This window comes from Ranitomeya variabilis, chromosome 2 (assembly GCF_051348905.1).
Source record: "Ranitomeya variabilis isolate aRanVar5 chromosome 2, aRanVar5.hap1, whole genome shotgun sequence".
Taxonomy (NCBI): Eukaryota; Metazoa; Chordata; class Amphibia; order Anura; family Dendrobatidae; genus Ranitomeya; species Ranitomeya variabilis.
The window spans coordinates 596,701,747-596,727,530 of NC_135233.1; the positions used below are offsets into that span (position 1 = coordinate 596,701,747).

The 25,784-nt window shown below is 49.6% G+C and overlaps 2 protein-coding genes across 5 annotated transcripts in view; one reads left to right on the forward strand and one right to left on the reverse strand.

The window, feature by feature from the left end:
- Nucleotides 1–149: 149 nt before the first annotated feature.
- Nucleotides 150–19,069, reverse strand: CHTF8 (chromosome transmission fidelity factor 8). Its single transcript, XM_077288496.1, has 3 exons — nt 18,945–19,069; nt 5,487–5,607; nt 150–672 (listed from the first exon to the last, which is right to left on the reverse strand). Exons 1-3 carry the CDS (start codon nt 18,965–18,967, stop codon nt 448–450), a joined length of 369 nt encoding a protein of 122 aa, XP_077144611.1. The 5' UTR covers nt 18,968–19,069; the 3' UTR covers nt 150–447.
- The window catches only part of UTP4 (UTP4 small subunit processome component), a 19,181-nt gene continuing 12,400 nt past the window's right edge, over nt 19,004–25,784 (forward strand). Inside the window, exon 1 of one of the 4 annotated variants that reach the window (XM_077288489.1) lies at nt 19,004–19,133. The gene's annotated coding sequence lies outside the window, so the exon portion shown is untranslated. Of the gene's footprint in view, nt 19,322–25,784 lie in introns of all 4 variants that reach the window. The other 3 variants (XM_077288490.1, XM_077288491.1, XM_077288488.1) reach the window with 3 other exon arrangements.

Sequence of the window (25,784 nt, forward strand, 5' to 3'; positions counted from 1 at the left end):
ACCACCCTTAGGGCTCCTTCTCACTTGCGTGAAATACGGCCGAGTCTCACAGGTTAAAACCTGGCTCTGCCGCCGGCACTCCAGAGTGGTGCGTGCGGCCGCACAGCAATACATGGAGCTGCACGCTCCGCTCCCAAGTGCCGGCGGCAGAGCCGGGTTTTAACCTGTGAGACTCAGCCGTATTTCACGCAAGTGAGAAGGAGCCCTTATAAAGAGAATCCCCCCTGACTAAACATTTTTGAGACGCCCTAACAAATACATGGTGCGATTACACGTACTGGGTGGTCCTAGGTGTGCCAACCGAGGAGTTGGAGGAATAACATGACAGACTGCAAAGTAGCAGTCTACTAGGAATTGAGGCTCACATCTTCTGGCCCCTAAGGAGTCCAGGGTTGCAGATGATGTTCTGCTCCATCACAGTGCACCACACCGACTGTCTCCTGCTCCTCACACCTTCTTAGGCACGTTAGTGATGATGGGTTTTGGGCGGGTTTTAAAAATGATCTTCCTCTTAATCAGCGCGGTTACATTGTACTTTGTCTCCGTCACATCTCCTGTGTCCATTGCATCTGATGAGGAGCTGGTGCTCTTCACCAGAACGGCAAAAGGCTTCTCAAGACGAACGACTTTACCGTATAATATGTGATGTCCGATGATAAGAACAGGAACCCCCTGGAGAAGAGCAATACAATATAGCGATAAGCTCAGGGGAGGAGAAATATATGTCCTTATTAAATAGAGTATTCATTAAAATGTCACACTGGGCACCTCCATCTGACGGTCATGTGATATGGCATCGCAGCGTGTAGATCACTGCAGGTAAAAAGTAGCCGAGCTCTGAATATTCTGGATGCATATGACACCTAGTGGCCTTATATAGTATTACAATCAAACTTTATATACAGTGTGGAAAATAAGTACCGTATTTGATACACTGACGATTTTGCAAGTTTTCCCCTACATAGAATGGAGGTCTGTAATTTTTATCGTAGATACACTTCACCGTGAGAGACAGAATCTTAAACAAAAAAGACAGAAAATCACATTGTAATTGTTTTACATAATTGAATTGCATGAAATAAGTATTTGATCACCGGCCAACCAGCAAGAATTCTGTCTCTCACAGACCTGTTAGTTTCTCTTTAAGAAGCCCTCCTACTTTACACTCATTACCTGTTTTAATTGCACCTGTTTGAACTCGTTACCTGAATAAAAGACACCTGTCCACACACTCAATCACACTCTGACCTCTCCACCATGGCCAAGACCAAAGAGCTGTCTAAGGGACAAAATTGTAGACCTGCACAAGGCTGGGATGGGCTACAGGACAATAGGCAAGCAGCTTGGAGAGAAGTTAACAACTGTTGGCGCAATTATTGGAAAATGGAAGAAACACAAGATGACTGTCAATTTTCGTTGGCCTGTGGCTCCATGCAAGATCTCTCTTCGTGGGTTAGGGTGATTCCGAGAAAGGTCAGGAATCAGCTCAGAACTACATGGGAAGACCTGGTCAATGACCTGAAGAGTGCTGGGTCCACAGTCTCAAACATTACTGTTATTAACACACTACGCCATCATGGATTAAAATCATACAGAGCATGCAAGGTCCTCCTGCTTCCACCAGCACATGTCCAGGCCAGTTTGACGTTCACCAATGACCATCTAGATCATCCAGAAGAGGCATGGGTTTAGGTCATGTGGTTAGATGGGACCAAAATAGAGCTTTTTGGTATCAACTCCACTCGCAGTGTTTGGAGGAAGAAGGATGAGTACAACCCCAAGAACACCAATCCCAACCATGAAGCATGGTGGGGGAAACATCATACTTTGGGGGTGCTTTTCTGAAAAGGGGACTGGATAACAGCACAGTATTGATGGGAGGATGGCTGGGGTCATGTACCGCAAGATTTTGGCCAACAACCTCCTTCCCTCAGTAAGAGCATTCAAGATGTGTCGTGACTGGGTCTTCCAGCATGTCAATGACCAGAAACACACAGCCAGGGCAACTAAGGAGTGGCTCCGTAAGAAGCATATCATGGTCCTGGAGTGGCCTAGCCAGTCTCCAGACCTGAACCCAATAGAAAATCTTTGAAAGGAGCTGAAAATCAATGTTGCCAGCGACAGCCCCTAAACCTGAAAGATCTGGAGAAGATCTGTATGGAGGAGGGGCACAAATTCCTGCTGCAGTGTGTGCAAACTTAGTCAAGAACTACAGGAAACATCTGACATCTGTAACTGCAAACGAAAGTTTCTGTACAAAATATTAAGTTCTGTTTTTCTATTGTATCAAATACTTATTTCATGCAACAAAATGCAAATTAATAATGTAAAAATCCTACAATGTGATTTTCAGTTTTTTTATTGTTAGATTCTGTCTCTCACAGGTGAAGTGTACCAACAATAAAATTTACAGACCTCTCCACTCTTTGTAGGTGGGAAAACTTGCAAAATTCGCAGTGTATCAAAATTATTTTCCCGTGTGTGTGTGTGTGTGTGTGTATATATGTATATATATATACACACACTCTATATATATATATCTATATATATATATATATATATATATATATATATATATCTATATATATATATATATATATATATATATATATATATATATATCTATATATACCATATATATATATATATATATACACACACTATATATATATATACACTATATATATATATATATATATATATACACACACTATATATATATACATATATATATATATATATACACACACTATATATATATATACTATATATATATATATATATATATACATACTATATATATATATATATATATATATATATATATATATATATATATATATATACACATACTATATATATATATATATATATATATATATGCAGTGCCTACAAGTAGTATTCAACCCCCTGCAGATTTAGCAGGTTTAATAAGATGCAAATAAGTTAGAGCCTTCAAACTTCAAACAAGAGCAGGATTTATTAACAGATGTATAAATCTTACAAACCAAAAAGTTTTGTTGCTCAGTTAAATTTTTATAAATTTTAAACATAAAAGTGTGGGTCAATTATTATTCAACCCCTAGGTTTAATATTTTGTGGAATAACCTTTGTTTGCAATTACAGCTAATAATCGTCTTTTATAAGACCTGATCAGGCCGGCACAGGTCTCTGGAGTTATCTTGGCCCACTCCTCCATGCAGATCTTCTCCAAGTTATCTAGGTTCTTTGGGTGTCTCATGTGGACTTTAATCTTGAGCTCCTTCCACAAGTTTTCAATTGGGTTAAGGTCAGGAGACTGACTAGGCCACTGAAACACCTTGATTTTTTGCCTCTTGAACCAGGCCTTGGTTTTCTTGGCTGTGTGCTTTGGGTCGTTGTCTTGTTGGAAGATGAAATGACGACCCATCTTAAGATCCTTGATGGAGGAGCGGAGGTTCTTGGCCAAAATCTCCAGGTAGGCCGTGCTATCCATCTTCCCATGGATGCGGACCAGATGGCCAGGCCCCTTGGCTGAGAAACAGCCCCACAGCATGATGCTGCCACCACCATGCTTGACTGTAGGGATGGTATTCTTGGGGTCGTATGCAGTGCCATCCAGTCTCCAAACGTCACGTGTGTGGTTGGCACCAAAGATCTCGATCTTGGTCTCATCAGACCAGAGAACCTTGAACCAGTCAGTCTCAGAGTCCTCCAAGTGATCATGAGCAAACTGTAGACGAGCCTTGACATGATGCTTTGAAAGTAAAGGTACCTTACGGGCTCGTCTGGAACGGAGACCATTGCGGTGGAGTACGTTACTTATGGTATTGACTGAAACCAATGTCCCCACTGCCATGAGATCTTCCCGGAGCTCCTTCCTTGTTGTCCTTGGGTTAGCCTTGACTCTTCGGACAAGCCTGGCCTCGGTACGGGAGGAAACTTTCAAAGGCTGTCCAGGCCGTGGAAGGCTAACAGTAGTTCCATAAGCCTTCCACTTCCGGATGATGCTCCCAACAGTGGAGACAGGTAGGCCCAACTCCTTGGAAAGGGTTTTGTACCCCTTGCCAGCCTTGTGACCCTCCACGATCTTGTCTCTGATGGCCTTGGAATGCTCCTTTGTCTTCCCCATGTTGACCATGTATGAGTGCTGTTCACAAGTTTGGGGAGGGTCTTAAATAGTCAGAAAAGGCTGGAAAAAGAGATAATTAATCCAAACATGTGAAGCTCATTGTTCTTTGTGCCTGAACTACTTCTTAATACTTTAGGGGAACCAAACAGAATTCGGGTGGGTTGAGGGGTTGAATAATAAATGACCCTCTGAAAATATTTTTCTCAATTTAAAAAAAAAATAAACAAAGAAATAACATTCTTTTTTGCTGCAGTGCATTTCACACTTCCAGGCTGATCTACAGTCCAAATGTCACAATGCCAAGTTAATTCCAAATGTGTAAACCTGCTAAATCTGCAAGGGGTTGAATACTACTTGTAGGCACTGTATATATACACTATATATATATAACTATATATATATATATATATATATACATATATTATATATACACACTCTATATATATATATATATATTTTTTTTTTTTTACCCCCACCAATTTAAAGATTGGTCATCGATATTACATGTCCCAATAGCCCCTTTAAAGGGAACCTGTCACCCCCAAAATGGCTGGTGAGATGAGCTCACCGGCATCAGGGGCTTATCTACAGCATTCTGTAATGCTGTAGATAAGCCCCCGATGTTACCTGAAAGAGGAGAAAAAGAGGTTAGATTATACTCACCCAGGGGCGGTCCCGCTGCGGTCAGGTCGGATGGGTGTCTCCGGTCCGCTCCGGTGCCTCCCATCTTCATTCCATGACTTCCTCTTCTGGTCTCCGCGCCGCTACTTCGGCGCAGGTGTACTTTGTCTGCCCTGTTGAGGGCAGAGCAAAGTACTGCAGTGCGCAGGTGCCAGAAAGGTCAGAGAGGCCCGGCGCCTGCGCACTGCAGTACTTTGCTCTGCCCTCAACAGGGCAGACAAAGTACGCCTGCGCCGAAGCGTAAAGACCCAAAGAGGACGTCATGGAATGAAGATAGGAGGCGCCGGAGCAGACCTGAGACACTCATTTGACCAGACCGCCCCGGGACCGCCCCTGGGTGAGTGTAATATAATGTCTTTTTCTCCTTTCAGGTAACATCGGGGGCTTATCTACAGCATTACAGAATGCTGTAGATAAGCCCCTGATGCCGGTGAGCTTACCTCACCATCGATTTTGGGGGTGACAGGTTCCCTTTAAAGAGGATACTTATTAGGCTGCCACTGCAGCCCATTAGTGTCATGAGGTGACACAGGGAGCCACTCCTATTGAAGCTGTGGTTACTGAGGGGTTAAACATCCCGGATCAGAGTTATTGGAAGGTCCCAGTAGAGAAATTGATGACTACTCTCCCACTAGTTTTGCACCTCATGTGGAGGTCAGATGCCGCACACTGGTGACTGACGGTCGCGGCTCACCTCCGTGGTGTAGTGCAGGTCGCCCATCACCTTCCCGGCTAATCCATCCTGTCTCCGAGCTTCGATCTCTCCCTGCAGCTCCATCAGTAACCACTCGGCCGGCGGCTGCCCCCGGACATCCCTGTAACGGCAGGAGGAGCAGACAGAGGGTGAGATCAGGGCAGCATAGTCTGGGACACACCGTCTGCTTCACTGACAGCAAAGGGTCATATGGAGGCATCATCACCACCGGTCACCTCCAGCTGCAGGACCTCAGACCCACAGGGCATGCTGGGATTCATAGTCCCTCCTGTATCAACCACAGGGCATGCTGGGATTCACAGTCCCTCCTGTATCAACCACAGGGCATGCTGGGATTCACAGTCCCTCCTGTATCAACCACAGGACATGCTGGGATTCACAGTCCCTACTGTATCAACCACAGGACATGCTGGGATTCATAGTCCCTCCTGTATCAACCACAGGACACGCTGGGATTCATAACCCCTACTGTATCACCCACAGGGTATGCTGGGATTCATAGTCCCTCCTGTATCAACCACAGGGCATGCTGGGATTCATAGTCCCTCCTGTATCAACCACAGGACATGCTGGGATTCATAGTCCTTACTGTATCAACCACAGGGTATGCTGGGATTCACAGTCCCTACTGTATCAACCACAGGACATGCTGGGATTCATAGTCCCTCCTGTATCAACCACAGGACATGCTGGGATTCATAGTCCCTCCTGTATCAACCACAGGACATGCTGGGATTCATAGTCCTTACTGTATCAACCACAGGACTAGTGTTGAGCGATACCTTCCGATATCGGAAAGTATCGGTATCGGAAAGTATCGGCCGATACCGTCAAAGTATCGGATCTAATCCGATACCCGATCCCAATGCAAGTCAATGGGACGAAAATATCGGAATTAAAATAAACCCTTTCTTAACTTGTAGGTTCATTCTACATGAAGGAAAACAACTAAGAATAATGTAGGATGTATTGGGGGACGTGGCGGAGACATTAAAGGCACAGAGGTTTAGCCCAATCTAATAGAATAGCAGGATTTTGTTTTGTTTTTTATGACGTTCGGCGTTAGAAAGATTTTGACTGTTAATTTTTTTTTTATTTTGTCAGATATTGATGTTTCACTACTTCCACGCCCTTCACCTTCTTTTTTACTTCTCCCACACTTTCTTCTTCATTATCTTCATCATCAGCTTCTTTGACATCAACTTCTTCACCTTATTCATCTTCTTCATCTTCTACCTATTATTTTTTTGGTTACATTGTTCATATTCTTTTTATTTTACTATTATCTTCATCATATTCTACTTCTTCATCATATTCTTATTTGTGACAGGCATTCCCGTAGTTGTTATCTATAAAAGTTTGAAGATTACACCTTCCGTTCTGCCTGTCACAAAAGAGTTACATTTGTCCGCGTTCAGTTTGGCCTGCAGCATCAGGCTTTATCCAGGGGCACCACGAGGAGGAACGGACTCACCCCCATACACTGCTTAGTCTTCTTCTGCTTATAATTTAGATAATATTTTTTGCTCTGATATTTAGTGTTATGCTTAATGTTCTTCTGCTCTTTGTTCTGCAGCCTCTTGTTCTTCTGCTTCTCGGTCTTCCAGGTCGTCGTCGTCTCCAGGGTCGTCGTCATCGGGGTGGTCTTCAGGGTCATCGTCTCCAGGGTCGTCGTCATCACGGTGGTTGTCGTCTCTGGTGTCATCGTCATCTTAGGGGTGGTCTTCCGGGTCATCGTGTTTAGTCTCTTGAACTTGGAAATGTAGCAGAAGGTACAAGAAGGCTGAGAAAATGCCGAGAACCAGCTGATGGAACTGGAACTCGGATGGCTACCCGAAGATCCAAGAGCCAATGGAACTACCGAGGACCAGCTGACGTTACTGGAACCCGGTTACTAAGCAGGAGGTACCCGTGCCTGAAAGCACTACCAAGGACCACCTGACGTTGGTGGAACTCGGATACCCAGAGGGAGGCACCTAAGCCAAAGGCTCTGCCCGGAACCAGCTGACGGTACTGGAACCAGGATGGGGAGCAGAAGGTACAAGAGCAAGTGTCTGCGTGGCTTTTGCAGGACACGATGCCGGCTGCACAGCAGGGGAACAGCTGGCGGTGCTGAACCCCACTGACACATTGGCTGGTGTTTTTCTCTATGCAGCTAGCAGTACCGGGCCCCAACTGGCGGTGTTAGAGCCCGGGGTCAGCAGGAGGAGGAGAGGGAGCAGAGTGTAGGCCGAAGCCTGCACTGGCGGCAGCTTTGGGTCTGTTGTGTCTGCGTGGCTGTTGCAGGACACGTTGCCGGCTGCACAGCAGGGGAACAGCTGGCGGTGCTGAACCCCACTGACACATTGGCTGGTGTTTGGCTCTGTGCAGCTAGCAGTACCGGGCCCCAACTGGCGGTGTTGGAGCCCGGGCTCTGCAGGGGGAGCAGAGTGTAGGCCGAAGCCTAACTGAACCAATTTCAAAGGTAACCTTTAACCCCCCCTCAGGGGTTACAAAGTAGAAGAGCCACAGCTTATGCAGCAGTAGTGCTGCACAAGTCAAAGGTTGCTCTTTTAATTTTGCTCCTTGCACACGCTGAATGAAACGCGTATAACATTTAGCCCTTTATACAGTCAAACTGTGTTGGAGGCGCGAGTTCCCTTTGTAATGAGACGCAGCACAGATGTCAAGAATCCCACCTTGGTGCTGGGTGCAGCCTCCTGAGCGTTGTTATTTGCTGTACAGGAGTCTGCGCTGTCGTGTTATCCCCTGGCCTAGCGCTGTTAGCGCTGCCCATCCTCTGACATCATTTAATGTCGGCCGGTGCGGTTCGCGATGACGTTGAATCCCAGCCCCGCAGTGTCTTAACATTGTTAAAACACTGCGAGGCTGGGATTCATGGCCTGGCGCAGCACATATGTTGGCCTCTCACACTCGGATCCTTACACCCGCTTCAGACTGTGCGGCGTCAGCTGATCCCTTATCGCATGCCACGGCCATGAAGCCGCACAGTCTGAAGAAGGCGGAAGGAGATGAGGGACAGGCGAACTGATGCACTGCTCATGCCCATCAATCACACCCTCGCAGTCCCAAGAAATAAGACACCGAGGGGCGTTGTGTGGGTCAGGGCGGCCGCAGAGGCGCAGGCAGCCAAACAATGATGCCAGAAGACGGGCAGCGCTACCAAGGGGGTTGCAGCGTGTCATTACAAAGGAAAGTCACACCACCGGGACGGTTAAATGGTCACACAGAGGACACATTTCAGACGTGTTTTCAGTTCCACATGTGCGAGGAGAATACGTTTATGAGCCACCTTGCACACATGCAGCATTACCGCTGTACAAGGTGGCCTTAAAAACGTACAAACGCCTGGGGGAGGGGGGACAGGTTCCCTTCAATTTCAGTTCTGGTGTCTGCGTGGCTTTTGCAGGACACGATGCCGGCTGCACAGCAGGGGAACAGCTGGCGGTGCTGAACCCCACTGACACATTGGCTGGTGTTTGGCTCTGTGCAGCTAGCAGTACCGGGCCCCAACTGGCGGTGTTGGAGCCCGGGCTCTGCAGGGGGAGCAGAGTGTAGGCCGAAGCCTAATTGAACCAATTTCAAAGGTAACCTTTAACCCCCCCCTCAGGGGTTACAAAGTAGAAGAGCCACAGCTTATGCAGCAGTAGTGCTGCACAAGTCAAAGGTTGCTCTTTTAATTTTGCTCCTTGCACATGCTGAATGAAACACGTATAACATTTAGCCCTTTATACAGTCAAACTGTGTTGGAGGCGCGAGTTCCCTTTGTAATGAGACGCAGCACAGATGTCAAGAATCCCACCTTGGTGCTGGGTGCAGCCTCCTGAGCGTTGTTATTTGCTGTACAGGAGTCTGCGCTGTCGTGTTATCCCCTGGCCTAGCGCTGTTAGCGCTGCCCATCCTCTGACATCATTTAATGTCGGCCGGTGCGGTTCGCGATGACCATGAATCCCAGCCCCGCAGTGTCTTAACATTGTTAAAACACTGCGGGGCTGGGATTCATGGCCTGGCGCAGCACATATGTTCGCCTCTCACATTCGGGTCCTTACACCCGCTTCAGACTGTGCGGCGTCAGCTGATCCCTTATCGCATGCCACGGCCATGAAGCCGCACAGTCCGAAGAAGGCGGAAGGAGATGAGGGACAGGCGAAGAAATGCACCGTTCATGCCCATCAATCACACCCTCGCAGTCCAAATAAATAAGACACCGAGGGGCGTTGTGTGGGGCAAGGCGGCCGCAGAGGCGCAGGCAGCCAAACAATGATGCCAGAAGACGGGCAGCGCTACCAAGGAGCTTGTTGCGTGTCAATACAAAGGAAAATCACACCTGAGGGACGTTTTAATGGTCGCAGAGGACTCATTTTTAGACGTGTTCACTTCAACATGGGCAAGGAGAATAAGTTTCTGAGCCACCTTGCACACATGCAGCATTACTGTCGTACAAGGTGGCTGTAAAACGTAAAAACGCCTGGGGGAGGGGGGACAGGTTCCCTTCAATTTCAGTTCTTGTGTCTGCGTGGCTGTTGCAGGACACGATGCCGGCTGCACAGCAGGGAAACAGCTGGCGGTGCTGAACCCCACTGACACATTGGCTGGTGTTTTTCTCTGTGCAGCTAGCAGTACCGGGCCCCAACTGGCGGTGTTAGAGCCCAGGGTCAGCAGGAGGAGGAGAGGGAGCAGAGTGTAGGCCGAAGCCTGCACTGGAGCAAGTTGAAAGGGAAACTTTAACCCCCCCCCCAGGCGTTTGTAGCTGAAAGAGCCATCGTGTACAGCACTAATGCTGGAAAAGGTAAACTTAGCTCTTTTAATTATGGTCCTTGCACATGCTGAACCTAACACTTATGAAAAGTGTCCCCTCCTACCGTGATACCGTCCGGTAGGTGGAACTTTCCTTTGTGATGTGACGCAGCACAGCCGTCATTCTTACCCCCTTGGCGCCGTGCGCCTCCTCCTCAGCGTTGTTTGAATCAGTCCCGGAGCCTGCGCTGTTAGGTTAGCCCTTGGCCATGCACACATTTTGCGCTGCCCGTCTTCTGACATCATTTGGTGTCAGGCTGGCTGCGCCTGTGCGGCCGCGCTGGCCGAGAGCCCGCCTCGTACTGTCTTCTGATTTAATCCCACTGGGGGCCTGAGATCCATGGACATGCGCAGTGCATATCTGAACCTCCACCTCTCACTCATCTCCCTACGGCTTCTTCAGACTGTGCGGTGTCACGGCCGTGGCATGCTATTAGGGACCAGCTGACACCGCACAGTTTGAAGAAGCCGTAGGGAGATGAGTGAGAGGTGGAGGTTCAGATATGCACTGCGCATGTCCATGGATCTCTGGCCCCCAGTGGGATTAAATCAGAAGACAGTATGAGGCGGGCTCTCGGCCAGCGCGGCCGCACAGGCGCAGCCAGCCTGACACCAAATGATGTCAGAAGACGGGCAGCGCAAAATGTGTGCATGGCCAAGGGCTAACCTAACAGCGCAGGCTCCGGGACTGATTCAAACAACGCTGAGGAGGCGGCGCACGGCGCCAAGGGGGTAAGAATGACGGCCGTGCTGCGTCACATCACAAAGGAAAGTTCCACCTACCGGACGGTATCACGGTAGGAGGGGACACTTTTCATAAGTGTTAGGTTCAGCATGTGCAAGGAGCACCACGAAAAGAGGCACTTTTTCCCTTTGCATCATTACTGCTGCACAAGGTGGCTCCTTCAGTAACAAACGCCTGGGGGTACACGTTGCCGGCTGCACAGCAGGGGAACAGCTGGCGGTGCTGAACCCCACTAACACATTGGCGAGGTGTTTGGCTCTGTGCGGACAGCACTTCTGGACGGCAACTAGCGGTGTTGGAGCCCAGGGACAGGTGGAGGAGGAGGAGGTGGAGGAGGTAGGAGGGATTGTCACACACACAGCAGGGGAACAGCTGACGTTACTGAACCCCAATAACAGAGGAGGGACTGTTGACTGTGCGTACAGCACTACCAGGCAACAACTAGCGGTGTTGGAGCCCAGGGACAGGAGGGGGAGGTGGAGGTGGAGGAGATAGGAGGGATTGCCACACACACAGCAGGGGAACAGCTGACGTTACTGAACCCCAATAACAGAGGAGGGACTGTTGACTGTGCGTACAGCACTACCAGGCAACAACTAGCGGTGTTGGAGCCCAGGGACAGGAGGGGGAGGTGGAGGAGGTAGGAGGGATTGCCACACACACAGCAGGGGAACAGCTGACGTTACTGAACCCCAATAACAGAGGAGGGACTGTTGACTGTGCGTACAGCACTACCAGGCAACAACTAGCGGTGTTGGAGCCCAGGGACAGGAGGGGGAGGTGGAGGAGATAGGAGGGACTGCCACACACACAGCAGGGGAACAGCTGACGTTACTGAACCCCAATAACAGAGGAGGGACTGTTGACTGTGCGGACAGCACTTCTGGACGGCAACTAGCGGTGTTGGAGCCCAGGGACAGGTGGAGGAGGAGGAGGTGGAGGAGGTAGGAGGGATTGCCACACACACAGCAGGGGAACAGCTGACGTTACTGAACCCCAATAACAGAGGAGGGACTGTTGACTGTGCGTACAGCACTACCAGGCAACAACTAGCGGTGTTGGAGCCCAGGGACAGGAGGGGGAGGTGGAGGAGATAGGAGGGATTGCCACACACACAGCAGGGGAACAGCTGACGTTACTGAACCCCAATAACAGAGGAGGGACTGTTGACTGTGCGGACAGCACTTCTGGACGGCAACTAGCGGTGTTGGAGCCCAGGGACAGGTGGAGGAGGAGGAGGTGGAGGAGGTAGGAGGGATTGCCACACACACAGCAGGGGAACAGCTGACGTTACTGAACCCCAATAACAGAGGAGGGACTGTTGACTGTGCGTACAGCACTACCAGGCAACAACTAGCGGTGTTGGAGCCCAGGGACAGGAGGGGGAGGTGGAGGAGATAGGAGGGATTGCCACACACACAGCAGGGGAACAGCTGACGTTACTGAACCCCAATAACAGAGGAGGGACTGTTGACTGTGCGGACAGCACTTCTGGACGGCAACTAGCGGTGTTGGAGCCCAGGGACAGGTGGAGGAGGTGGAGGAGGTAGGAGGGATTGCCACACACACAGCAGGGGAACAGCTGACGTTACTGAACCCCAATAACAGAGGAGGGACTGTTGACTGTGCGGACAGCACTTCTGGACGGCAACTAGCGGTGTTGGAGCCCAGGGACAGGTGGAGGAGGAGGAGGTGGAGGAGGTAGGAGGGATTGCCACACACACAGCAGGGGAACAGCTGACGTTACTGAACCCCAATAACAGAGGAGGGACTGTTGACTGTGCGTACAGCACTACCAGGCAACAACTAGCGGTGTTGGAGCCCAGGGACAGGAGGGGGAGGTGGAGGTGGAGGAGATAGGAGGGATTGCCACACACACAGCAGGGGAACAGCTGACGTTACTGAACCCCAATAACAGAGGAGGGACTGTTGACTGTGCGTACAGCACTACCAGGCAACAACTAGCGGTGTTGGAGCCCAGGGACAGGAGGGGGAGGTGGAGGAGGTAGGAGGGATTGCCACACACACAGCAGGGGAACAGCTGACGTTACTGAACCCCAATAACAGAGGAGGGACTGTTGACTGTGCGTACAGCACTACCAGGCAACAACTAGCGGTGTTGGAGCCCAGGGACAGGAGGAGAAGCAGAGGAACCCAATGTAGGCCGAAGCCTGATTGGAGAAAGTCGAAAGGGAACCTTTAACCCCCCCCAAGGCGTTTGTAGCTGAAAGAGCCAGCTTGTGCAGCAAAAAAGATGCAAAAGGAAAAGGTGGCTCTTTTCATGATGCTCCTTGCAAACACAGAACTAAACACTTATAAAATGTGTCCCCTGATACTGTGAGACCGTCCCGGAGGTGGGACTTTCCTTCGTAATATGACGCAGCACAGCCGTCATTCCTACCCCCTTGGCGCCGTGCCCCGGCTCCTCAGCGTTGTTTGATTCCGTCCCGGAGCCGGCGCTGTTATGTTATCCCTTGGCCAGGCACACTTAGCGCTGCCCATCTTCTGACATCATTTGGTGTCAGGCTGGCTGCGCCTGTGCGGCCGCGCTGGCCGAGAGCCCGCCTCGCAGTGTCGTCTAATGTAATCCCACCGCGGGCCTGGGATCCCAGAGCCGTCTGGGAGTACAGCAAGAGGGCAAGACATGTAGTCTGTCACCATCTGACGGAACCGTTGCCTCCTGCTGACTGGAGCCGTCTGTGATGGTGTAGACTTTTGTGGCGGGCACAGAAAACTGTGCCACAGTTGGGCCATACTGGTCTTGCCTTGGGCAGAGGCACTGCTTCTGCTCCCTCTTTGTGCAGAGCCTCCACCACTGCCTGGACGCACTGAGCTGCTTTGGAATGCACTAGCAGCACTTCTCTCAGTTGGAATGGAGAAGATGATGGAACTGACCAGTGTGTCTTGGTACTCCCGCATTTTTCGCTCCCGGTTCAACGGTGTGATGAGGCTTTCTACGTTGTCCCGGTAGCGAGGATCGAGGAGGGTGAACACCCAATAATCAGACATGTTGAGAATGTGGGCGATGCGGCGGTTGTTTCTCAGGCACTGCAGCATGTAATCCACCATGTGCTGCAGACTGCCAACTGCCCAAGAAACGCTGTCCCCTGCTGGAGGCGTGATCTCTGCCCGCTCGTCATCACCCCACCCTCGCTGTACACACTGAGTACTGGACAATTGTGTAACTCCCTCCTCTGGACGGATGTCTTCCTCCTCCATTGACTCCTCCTCATCCTCCTCACAAACTGTCCCCTGCCTACGCGTTTGTGAGGAACCACGTGGCGCTGACTGTCCAGAAGATGATGGAAATGCTGAATCCTCATCCTCCACAACATCATCCCTTAGCGCTTGCAGTGATTTTTCAAGCAGGCAGATAAGGGGGACAGTCATGCTGACTAGTGCATCATCTGCACTCGCCATCCGCGTGGAATAATCAAAGGGACGCAAAACCTGGCAGACGTCATTCATAGTGGCCCACTCTGTGGTTGTGAAGTCTGTACGGCGCTGACTGCGACTTCTTTGCGCCTGAAGCAGCTGGTACTCCATTACAGCTTGCTGCTGCTCACACAACCGCTCCAACATATGTAACGTGGAATTCCACCTGGTAGGTAGGTCACATATGATGCGATGTTCCGGCAGGCGGTGTCGGCGCTGCAGAGCCGCAATGCGCGCTTTTGCCGTGCTGGAACGCCGCAAGTGAGCACACTCTAGGCGGACCTTGTGCAGCAGTGCATCAAGATCCGGATAGTCCCTCAGAAAACTCTGCACGACCAAATTGAGCACATGTGCCAGACATGGGATGTGAGTGAGGTTGCCGAGGCCCAGAGCTGCCACCAGATTTCGGCCATTATCACACACTACCATGCCTGGCTGGAGATTCGCTGGCACAAACCACACATCGCTCTCCTGCTTGATGGCATTCCAGAGCTCCTGCGCTGTGTGGCTTCGATTCCCCAAATAAATTAATTTCAAGACGGCCTGTTGACGTTTGGCCACGGCTGTGCTCATGTCGGTCGTAACAGGTACACGTTCATCACGGGTCCATGTGGAGGTGGACTGTGACGGCTCCTGCAGCGATGATTCTGAGGAACTGGTGTAAGAGGAGGAGTCAATGCGTACAGAATGGATTCCTGCAATCCTTGGAGTGGGCAGGACACGTCCTGCGCCACTCGCACGGTCTGTACCTGGCTCAACAACATTAACCCAATGGGCAGTGAGGGGAAGGTATCGCCCCTGTCCATGTTGACTGGTCCACGCATCGGTGGTGAGGTGGACCTTGCTACTGACGGCGTTCAGTAGCGCGTGTTTTATGTGTCCCTCCACATGCTTGTGCAGGGCAGGGACGGCTTGCCTGCTGAAGTAAAAGCGGCTGGGCACATTGTACTGTGGGACTGCCAATGACATCAAGTCACGGAAGCTGTCAGTCTCCACCAGCCTGAATGACAGCATTTCCAGTGAAAGAAGTTTGGCAATGCCTGCAGTCAGAGCCTGTGCTCGTGGGTGGTTTGACGAGAAAGGCCGCCTTTTCTCCCATGCCTGTACTACCGATGGCTGTAGACTGGGCTGGGAGTGTGTGGATGACTGGGAAAGTGGTGCTGCGGGTGGAATTACAGCGGGTCTCTGGACAACAGGGCCAGAGGTTCTTCCACGGCGATCCTGGGAGGAAGCCGAACCAGCTGCGTGTGAGCTGGAGGAAGAGGCAACACGAGCTGAAGAGGTGGTAGCTGCCGCTGTTGTTTGGCCTAGCTCTTCAGTGTGTTTTTGTAACTCCGCCGCGTGCCTGTTGCGCACATGCTTCCACATGTTGGAGGTATTGAGGTTGCTGACATTTCGACCTCTTTTGACTTTGTGATGACACACCTTGCATTTGACATAGCAAATGTCATCTGCAACTGTGTCAAAAAAGGACCAGGCACTGCAAGTCTTGGGAGCGCCCTTTTTGGCTTTTGGAAGAGACATGCTCCTAACGGGTGCCAAAGCGGAGGCTGCAGGATCCGCAGTCTTCCCCCTCCCTCTCCCTCTTTGGGCCGTACGGGGAATCTCTTCCTCAGAGCTGCTCCCACCACCTTCCTGTCCCTCACGCCAAGATGGGTCAAGGACCTCATCATCTACACTACCCTCTGCCCCCAACTGCTCCTCCTGGGTAGTCTCAGCAGCAGAGCACGCACCAGTAAGTGGCACCTGAGTGTCATCATCAGCTGATGCGGCCTGCGATGTGGTGACCGGAGCCACTGGCCCACCCGCCTCTTCAGAGGAAGACAGAAAAAGCTGTTGGGCATCACTGCACCCTGCCTCTTCTTCCATTTCTCCAATGCTGCTTGGCTGGCCCCCTGTTTCCAAGCCAAGAGATTCAGAGAACAGAAGTAGAGACGGCTCCTGTCCTGGGCTCTCTGTCTGCCTGGGCAATTTGGCAGGTGGTGAAGAGACAGATGGCTGCTCTCCAGTGCTCTGTGTCTGAGAGGATGTGGCACTAATTGAAGTTGATGCATTAGCTGCCATCCATCCGACAACGGCTTCAATTTGTTCTTCACGCAGCAGCGGTGTACGGCGCTCTGCCACAAAGCTGCGCATGAATGACTGTTCCCTTGTGAAAGTGGGTGCTGATGAGTCACCGGTGCCCGCAGCAGGCACAGAATCCCCACGTCCCCTCCCTGCTCCGCGCCCACGTGCCTTACTCACTGCCTTCTTCATCTTGGTTGACTGATAAAGATAAGCAGAAAAGTACTAACGGATTTGTGTGCTTATTCCTGAACAACTCCTCCTAACAGGTATAAGAAACACTAATTTTCTAAAGTGTGGACTAGACTTTAATATGAGCTAATGTGGCCTACACAAATGTAAAGTGGTGTAACTGGTGTGTTTGGTGAACTTTATTATTTATTTATTTTTTGGGGGCTGAACTGACAACAGATAGAGCTGCAGTCACACGGAGACCGTGCAGACAGCCGTAAACGGCACTGCAAGGCCCAAAAACCCTCCTCTACGTTATCCTATGTAGTGTTTTTCCACAAGCTAGCTGGAGACGGGTGGAAAGACACTAATAGAAATTTTTTGAAAAAATGTGCAGCAGCCTGCACTACTTAAAACAAAATGAAAATTAATTTGGCGGTATGACGCAGTGAAGAACCCTGAGCTGGAGACAACCAGGCTATGGCTGCTCACAGACTACAGGGCGAGCTGCAGTCATACGGAGACCGTGCAGACAGCCATAAACGGCGCTGCAAGGCCCAAAAACCCTCCTCTACGTTATCCTATGTAGTGTTTTTCCACAAATTAGCTGGAGACGGGTGGAAAGACACTAATAGGATTTTTTTGAATAAATTAGCAGCAGACTACACTACTTGAAAAAAAAAAAAAAAAAAAAGAACAGTATGAGGCAATGAACCACCCTCCCTGAACTGAATACAACCAGCTATGGATGGCCTATGTGGCTGCACTCAGACTAGAGAGTGGGCTGCACTCACACACACACACACACACAGACCTTGCAGATCGCTGTGAAAACAGCGCTACAAGGCAAAAGCAAGGTGAATAGTAGGTGAACACAGCGGTTGCTAAATTAGCCTTTGGAAAGCACAAAGAAGCAAATCGCTATCTCTAAACTGTCCCTCAGTCAGCAAACAGCGTCCTGTCACTAACTGAATTCACAGCAGAGTGATCGCAAAATGGCGCCAGCGACTTTTAAACTGCATCATGACATCATTTCAGCAGCCAATCACAGCCTTGCCAGTAGTTTCATGCCCTCCATGCTGAACAGGATGTGCCCACACTTGGAATCATTCTCATTGGCTGAATTTCTGCATTTTGAATCTGGGAACTTCCGATTCCGGTATCCGATACGCGGCAAGTATCGGAATCCCGGTATCGGAATTCCGATACCGCAAGTATCGGCCGATACCCGATACTTGCGGTATCGGAATGCTCAACACTACACAGGACACGCTGGGATTCATAGTCCCTCCTGTATCAACCACAGGACATGCTGGGATTCATAGTCCCTCCTGTATCAACCACAGGACACGCTGGGATTCGTAGTCCCTACTGTATCAACCACAGGACACGCTGGGATTCATAGTCCCTCCTGTATCAACCACAGGACACGCTGGGATTCATAGTCCCTACTGTATCAACCACAGGACATGCTGGGATTCGTAGTCCCTACTGTATCAACCACAGGACATGCTGGGATTCATAGTCCCTCCTGTATCAACCACAGGGTATGCTGGGATTCATAGTCCCTCCTGTATCAACCACAGGACATGCTGGGATTCATAGTCCCTCCTGTATCAACCACAGGGCATGCTGGGATTCATAGTCCATCCTATATCAACCACAGGGTATGCTGGGATTCATAGTCCCTCCTGTATCAACCACAGGACACGCTGGGATTCATAGTCCCTACTGTATCAACCACAGGACACGCTGGGATTCATAGTCCCTCCTGTATCAACCACAGGACACGCTGGGATTCATAGTCCCTCCTGTATCAACCACAGGACACGCTGGGATTCGTAGTCCCTCCTGTATCAACCACAGGGTATGCTGGGATTCATAGTCCCTCTTGTATCAACCACAGGACACGCTGGGATTCATAGTCCTTCCATAATTAGAATGACAGGACATGTTATTCTGCAGCTACAGAATGAAAGGCAGGGCGTGATGAGATTTGTGGTCCCCTTTACACAAAGACTGCTAGGGAATACTGGAACCTTGGAACTTATGGTTTTACAGCAGCTGCAGAATCAGGAAAACATAGCTGTGGTAGGGGGAGGACACGATGAGACCTCTACAGAGCCAGTGTGTGACTGGACAGGCGAGGTGTGTCGGTTACAATGAGTCTGGCAGGACATGCTGGCTGGGAGTAGTAGTTCTACACCCAGCACCACACAACTGACCTGGACACAACTATCTGCACCATCCTCCCCCGCGGCGGCTCCGACCTAAACTGCAGGAACTGAACTTGGCGCCTCAGCCAGCAGGGGGCGGGGCCGGCGGTGTGACGTGTTTCCGCTTCCGGCTCCCTGTGAAGTACACACGTGAGAGTAGCAGCGCGAGGAGGAGCGGGGCCGGTGCCAGAGGAGACAGTGAGTGCGCCGTATACTGAGCGGGGCCGGGGCCGGGGCCGGGGCCGTAGGAGACAGTGAGTGCGCTGTATACTGAGCGGGGCCGGTGCCGGAGGAGACAGTGAGTGCGCCGTATACTGAGCGGGGCCGGTGCCAGAGGAGACAGTGAGTGCGCCGTATACTGAGCGGGGCCGGGGCCGTAGGAGACAGTGAGTGCGCTGTATACTGAGCGGGGCCGGTGCCGGAGGAGACCGTGAGTGCGCCGTATACTGAATAAACCTAATATATATATACCTCCCCTTAATACTGGAGGGCTCTGAGGTTCTGCACTCTGTGCCTCTGCAGTCATGGCAGAACTACAAATCCCAGCATGCCTTCACATCTCAGGGCATGCTGGGTGTTGTAGTTCTGCAGCCTGCTGAGCAGTGACATCCATAGACACATTACCTCCCCAGTATAGGGGGCTCGGACCCCTGACCTCCCCCTCCCTCGGCCGCTCTGGGGTTAGCTGTAGGGTTGTGGTGTTCTGTCTGTGTCCCCTGCAGGTTGTTCAGATGTCGTCTGCGGTGTCCAGTGATTGCAGCTTCTGGAGGGCGAAGAGACCGGATCAGAGCAATCTCCGATCCCGGCCATTGCTGCAGGGTGTCCGTCATATGCTAGGACTCGTGCCCCGCTCTTCCTCCGCGTGTGCCGTACATGCTGGGTTATAGAGCCACATAGGGGGCCAATCCAGGGATAGACGGGCCCTTAGGGTCGCTTTGTTTTTCCCTCCCTCGCCTTCCGAGAGCTCTGTCTTTTGTATTTTCAGGTCCATGCAGCTGTAGCCAGGCCCGCTCTGTGCGCTAAGAGCTGTGGGTTTTATCGTTACCATTGTGGGGTCTGCATGACGTTCTGATCCCTTTTTATTCTAATTTTTTGGCAGATTAACCCCTTCATGACCCAGCCTATTTTGGCCTTAATGACCTTGCCGTTTTTTGCAATTCTGACCAGTGTCCCTTTATGAGGTAATAACTCAGGAACGCTTCAACGGATCCTAGCGATTCTGAGATTGTTTTTTCGTGACATATTGGGCTTCATGTTAGTGGTAAATTTAGGTCGATAATTTTTGAGTTTATTTGTGAAAAAAACGGAAATGTGGCAAAAAATTTGAAAATTTTGCAATTTTCACATTTTGAATTTTTATTCTGTTAAACCAGAGAGTTATGTGACACAAAATAGTTAATAAATAACGTTTCCCACATGTCTACTTTACATCAGCACAATTTTGGAAACAATTTTTTTTTTTGCTAGGAAGTTATAAGGGTTAAAATTTGACCAGTGATTTCTCATTTTTACAACAAAATTTACAAAACCATTTTTTTTAGGGACCACCTCACATTTGAAGTCATTTTGAGGGTTCTATATGGCTGAAAATACCCAAAAGTGACACCATTCTAAAAACTGCACCCCTCAAGGTGCTCAAAACCACATTCAAGAAGTTTATTAACCCTTCAGGTGTTTCACAGCAGCAGAAGCAACATGGAAGTAAAAAATGAACATTTAACTTTTTAGTCACAAAAATGATCTTTTAGCAACAATTTTTTTATTTTCCCAAGGGTAAAAGGAGAAACTGGACCAGGGACGTTGTTGTCCAATTTGTCCTGAGTACGCTGATACCTCATATGTGGGGGTAAACCACTGTTTGGGCGCACGGCAGGGCTCGGAAGGGAAGGAGCGCCATTTGACTTTTTTAATGAAAAATTGGCTCCAATCTTTAGCGGACACCATGTCGCGTTTGGAGAGCCCCCGTGTGCCTAAACATTGGAGCTCCCCCACAAGTGACCACATTTTGGAAACTAGACCCCCCAAGGAACTTATCTAGAAGCATAGTGAGCACTTTAAACCCCCAGGTGCTTCACAAATTGATCCGTAAAAATGAAAAAGTACTTTTTTTTCACAAAAAAATTATTTTAGCCTCAATTTTTTCATTTTCACATGGGCAACAGGATAAAATGGATCCTAAATTTTGTTGGGCAATTTCTCCTGAGTACACCAATACCTCACATGTGGGGGTAAACCACTGTTTGGGCACATGGTAAGGCTCGGAAGGGAAGGAGCGCCATTTGACTTTTTGAATGGAAAATTATCTCCATCGTTAGCGGACACCATGTCGTGTTTGGAAAGCTCCTGTGTGCCTAAACATTGGAGCTCCTCCACAAGTGACCCCATTTTGGAAACTAGACCCCCCAAGGAACTCATCCAGAGGCATAGTGAGCACTTTAAACCCCCAGGTGCTTCACAAATTGATCCGCAAAAATGAAAAAGTACTTTTTTTTCACACAAAATTTCTTTTAGCCTCAATTCTTTCATTTTCACATGGGCAACAGGATAAAATGGATCCTAAAATTTGTTGGGCAATTTCTCCTGAGTATGCCGATACCTCATATGTGGGGGTAAACCACTGTTTGGGTGCACGGCAAGGCTCGGAAGGGGAGGCGTGCCATTTGACTTTTTGAATGGAAAATTAGCTCCAATCGTTAGCGGACACCATGTCGCGTTTGGAGAGCCCCTGTGTGCCTAAACATTGGAGCTCCCCTACAAGTGACCCCATTTTGGAAACTAGACCCCCCAAGAAACTTATCTAGATGCATAGTGAGCACTTATAACCCCCAGGTGCTTCACAGAAGTTTATAACGCAGAGCCGTGAAAATAAAAAAATAATTTTTCTTTCCTCAAAAATGATTTTTAGCCCAGAATTTTTTATTTTCCCAAGGGTAATAGGAGAAATTGGACCCCAAATGTTTTTGTCCAGTTTGTTCTGAGTACGATGATACCCCATATGTGGGGGTAAACCACTGTTTGGGCGCACGGCAGGGCTCGGAAGGGAAGGCACGCCATTTGGCTTTTTGAATGGAAAATTAGCTCCAATCATTAGCGGACACCATGTCGCGTTTGGAGAGCCCCTGTGTGACTAAACATTGGAGCTCCCGCACAAGTGACCCCATTTTGGAAACTAGACCTCCCAAGGAACTAATCTAGATGTGTGGTGAGCACTTTGAACCCCCAAGTGCTTCACAGAAGTTTATAACGCAGAGCCATGAAAATAAAAAATAATTTTTCTTTTCTCAAAAATGATTTTTTAGCCCACAATTTTTTATTTTCCCAAGGGTAACAGGAGAAATTGGACCCCAAAAGTTGTTGTCCAGTTTCTCCTGAGTACGCTGATACCCCATATGTGGGGGTAAACCACTGTTTTGGCACACGTCAGGGTTCGGAAGGGAAGTAGTGACGTTTTGAAATGCAGACTTTGATGGAATGCTCTGCGGGCGTCAGGTTGCGTTTGCAGAGCCCCTGATGTGCCTAAACAGTAGGAACTCCCCACAATTGACTCCATTTTGGAAACTAGACCCCCAAGGGAACTTATCTAGATGTGTAGTGAGCACTTTGAACCCCCAAGTGCTTCACAGAAGTTTATAACGCAGAGCCGTGAAAATAAAAAATGTTTCCTTTCCTCAAAAATATTTTTTTAGCCCAGAATTTTTTTATTTTTGCAAGAGTAACAGGAGAAATTGGACCCCAAAAGTTGTTGTCCAGTTTCTCCTGAGTACGCTGATACCCCATATGTGGGGGTAAACCACTGTTTTGGCACACGTCGGGGTTCGGAAGGGAAGTAGTGACGTTTTGAAATGCAGACTTTGATGGAATGCTCTGCGGGCGTCAGGTTGCGTTTGCAGAGCCCCTGATATGCCTAAACAGTAGAAACCCCCCACAAGTGACCCCATTTTGGAAACTAGACCCCCCAAGGAACTTATCTAGATGTGTGTTGAGCACGTTCAACCCCCAAGTGCTTCACAGAAGTTTACAACGCAGAGCCGTGAAAATAAAAAATCATTTTTCTTTCCTCAAAAAAGATGTTTTAGCAAGCAATTTTTTATTTTCACAAGGGTAACAGGAGAATTTGGACCCCAATATTTGTTGCCCAGTTTGTTGTGAGTACGCTGATACCCCATATGTGGGGGTAAACCACTGTTTGGGCACACGTCAGGGCTCGGAAGGGAAGTAGTGACATTTGAAATGCAGACTTTGATGGAATGGTCTGCGGGCGTCACATTGCATTTGCAGAGCCCCTGATGTACCTAAACAGTAGAAACACCCCACAAGTGACCCCATTTTGGAAACTAGACCCCCGAAGGAACTTATCTAGATGTGTGGTGAGCACTTTCAACCCCCAAGTGCTTCACAGAAGTTTATAACGCAGAGCCGTGAAAATAAAAAATAATTGTTCTTTCCTCAAAAATTATGTTTTAGCAAGTAATTTTTTATTTTTGCAAGGGTAACAGGAGAAATTAGACCCCAGCAGTTGTTGCCCAGTTTGTCCTGAGTACGCTGGTACCCCAAATGTGGGGGTAAACCACTGTTTGGGCGCACGTCGGGGCTTGGAAGGGCGGGAGCACCATTTGACTTTTTGAACGCAAGATTGGCTGGAATCAATGGTGGCGCCATGTTGCGTTTGGAGACCCCTGATGTGCCTAAACAGTGGAAACCCCTCAATTCTAACTTCAACACTAACCCCAACACACCCCTAATCCTAATCCCAACTGTAGCCATAACCCTAATCACAACCTTAACCCCAACACACCCCTAACCACAACCCTAACCGCAACACACCCGTAACCCTAATTCCAACCCTAATCCTAACCCTAATCCCAACCGTAACCCTAATCCCAACCCTAACCACAACTGTAACCCCAACACACCCCTAACCCTATCCGTAACCCTAACCACAAGCCTAATCTTAACCCTATTTCAAACCCTAGCCCTAATTCCAACCCTAACTCTAATTCCAACCCTAACCCTAAGGCTATGTGCCCACGTTGCGGATTCGTGTGAGATTTTTCCTCATGATTTTTGAAAAATCTGCAGGTAAAAGGCACTGCGTTTTACCTGCGGATTTACAGCAGATTTCCAGTGTTTTTTTGTGCAGATTTCACCTGCGGATTCCTATTGAGGAACAGGTGTAAAACGCTGCGGAATCCGCACAAAGAATTGACATGCTGCGGAAAATACAACGCAGCGTTTCTGCACGGAATTTTCCGCACCATGGGCACAGCGGATTTGGTTTTCCTTAGGTGTACATGGTACTGTAAACCTGATGGAAAACTGCTTCGAATTCGCAGCGGCCAATCCGCTGCGGATCCGCGGCCAATCCGCTGCCAATCCGCTGCGGATCCGCGGCCAATCCGCTGCGGATCCGCGGCCGATCCGCTGCAGATCCGCTGCGGATCCGCTGCGGATCCGCTGCGGATCCGCTGCGGATCCGCTGCCAATCTGCTGCCGATCCGCTGCGGATCCGCTGCCAATCCGCGGCCGATCCGCTGCCGATCCGCTGCCGATCCGCTGCCGATCCGCTGCCGATCCGCGGCCGATCCGCGGCCGATCCGCTCTGTGTGCACATGCCATAACCCTACCCCTAACCCTAACCCTACCCGTAACCCTAACCCTACCCCTAACCCTACCCCTAACCCTACCCCTAGTTCTAACCCTAGTTCTAACCCTAACCCTAGTGGAAAAAGAAAAAAAAATATTTTCTTTATTTTATTATTGTCCCTACCTATGGGGGTGATAAAGGGGGGGGTTTATTTATTATTTTTTTATTTTGATCGCTGTGATAGAACCTACCACAGCGATCAAAATGTACCTCTAATGAATCTGCCGGCCGGCGGGCGCACTGAGCAAGCGCCCGCCATTTTGGAAGATGGCGGCGCCCATGATGGAGGCGGACGGGGACCGGGAGCCTCGGTAAGTATAAGGGGGGGGAGATCGGGGCACGGGGGGGGCGTCGGAGCACGGGGGGGGTGACATAGGAGCAGGGGGGGAGCGGGCAGGAGGACGGGGGAGCGGACAGCAGGACGGGGGAGCCGGCAGGCGGACGGAGGGGACCGGACCCTATAACGGAGCACTGGGGGGGCGATCGGTGGGGTGGGGGGGGGGTCACATTAGTGTTTCCAGCCATGGCCGATGATATTGCAGCATCGGCCATGGCTGGATTGTAATATTTCACCAGTTTTTTAGGTGAAATATTACAAATCGCTCTGATTGGCAGTTTCACTTTCAACAGCCAATCAGAGCGATCGTAGCCACGGGGGGGGTGAAGCCACCCCCCCTGGGCTGAAGTACCACTCCCCCTCTCCCTGCAGATCGGGTAAAATAGGAGTTAACCCCTTCACCCGATCTGCAGGGACGCGATCATTCCATGACGCCACATAGGCGTCATGGGTCGGATTGGCACGGGTTTTCATGACGCCTATGTGGCGTCATGGGTCGGGAAGGGGTTAAGTAACTATAAAACGGCAATTCTGTCATTTCAATATTGGTTTACATTCTTTAGATTTTTATTACTTTCTAGAAAAAAACAACGTGGCGAGGTGGACTTTATTTTTGTTTAACTTTTTTTTTTTACACTTCTCACTTGTGCAGCACATTGTAATATATCTCAAAGTATTGTAAAAATTATCAATCTCCTATGGAGACCAATTGACAGCTTCAACTAAGAGGCTAAACTGCTGTGGTCAAACGTTGACTTGGATCACAGCAGTTGCTCTCAGGTGCCGGCTGTATAATATGTATCCAGAGCATTCTCCTCGCATTTGCACATCCAAGGTACATGAACCATTGATGTAACAAATTTCTAGG

Bases quoted from the DNA above. Each gene is read 5' to 3' on its own strand.
- CHTF8 (XM_077288496.1), bottom strand. From the start codon at position 18,967: ATGGTGCAGATAGTTGTGTCCAG. The intron at 5,608-18,944 runs GTCAGTTGTGTG...CTGCCGTTACAG, and splicing joins GTGCAGATAGTTGTGTCCAG to GGATGTCCGGGGGCAGCCGC. The intron at 673-5,486 runs GTGAGCCGCGAC...GCTCTTCTCCAG, and splicing joins ACCTGCACTACACCACGGAG to GGGGTTCCTGTTCTTATCAT.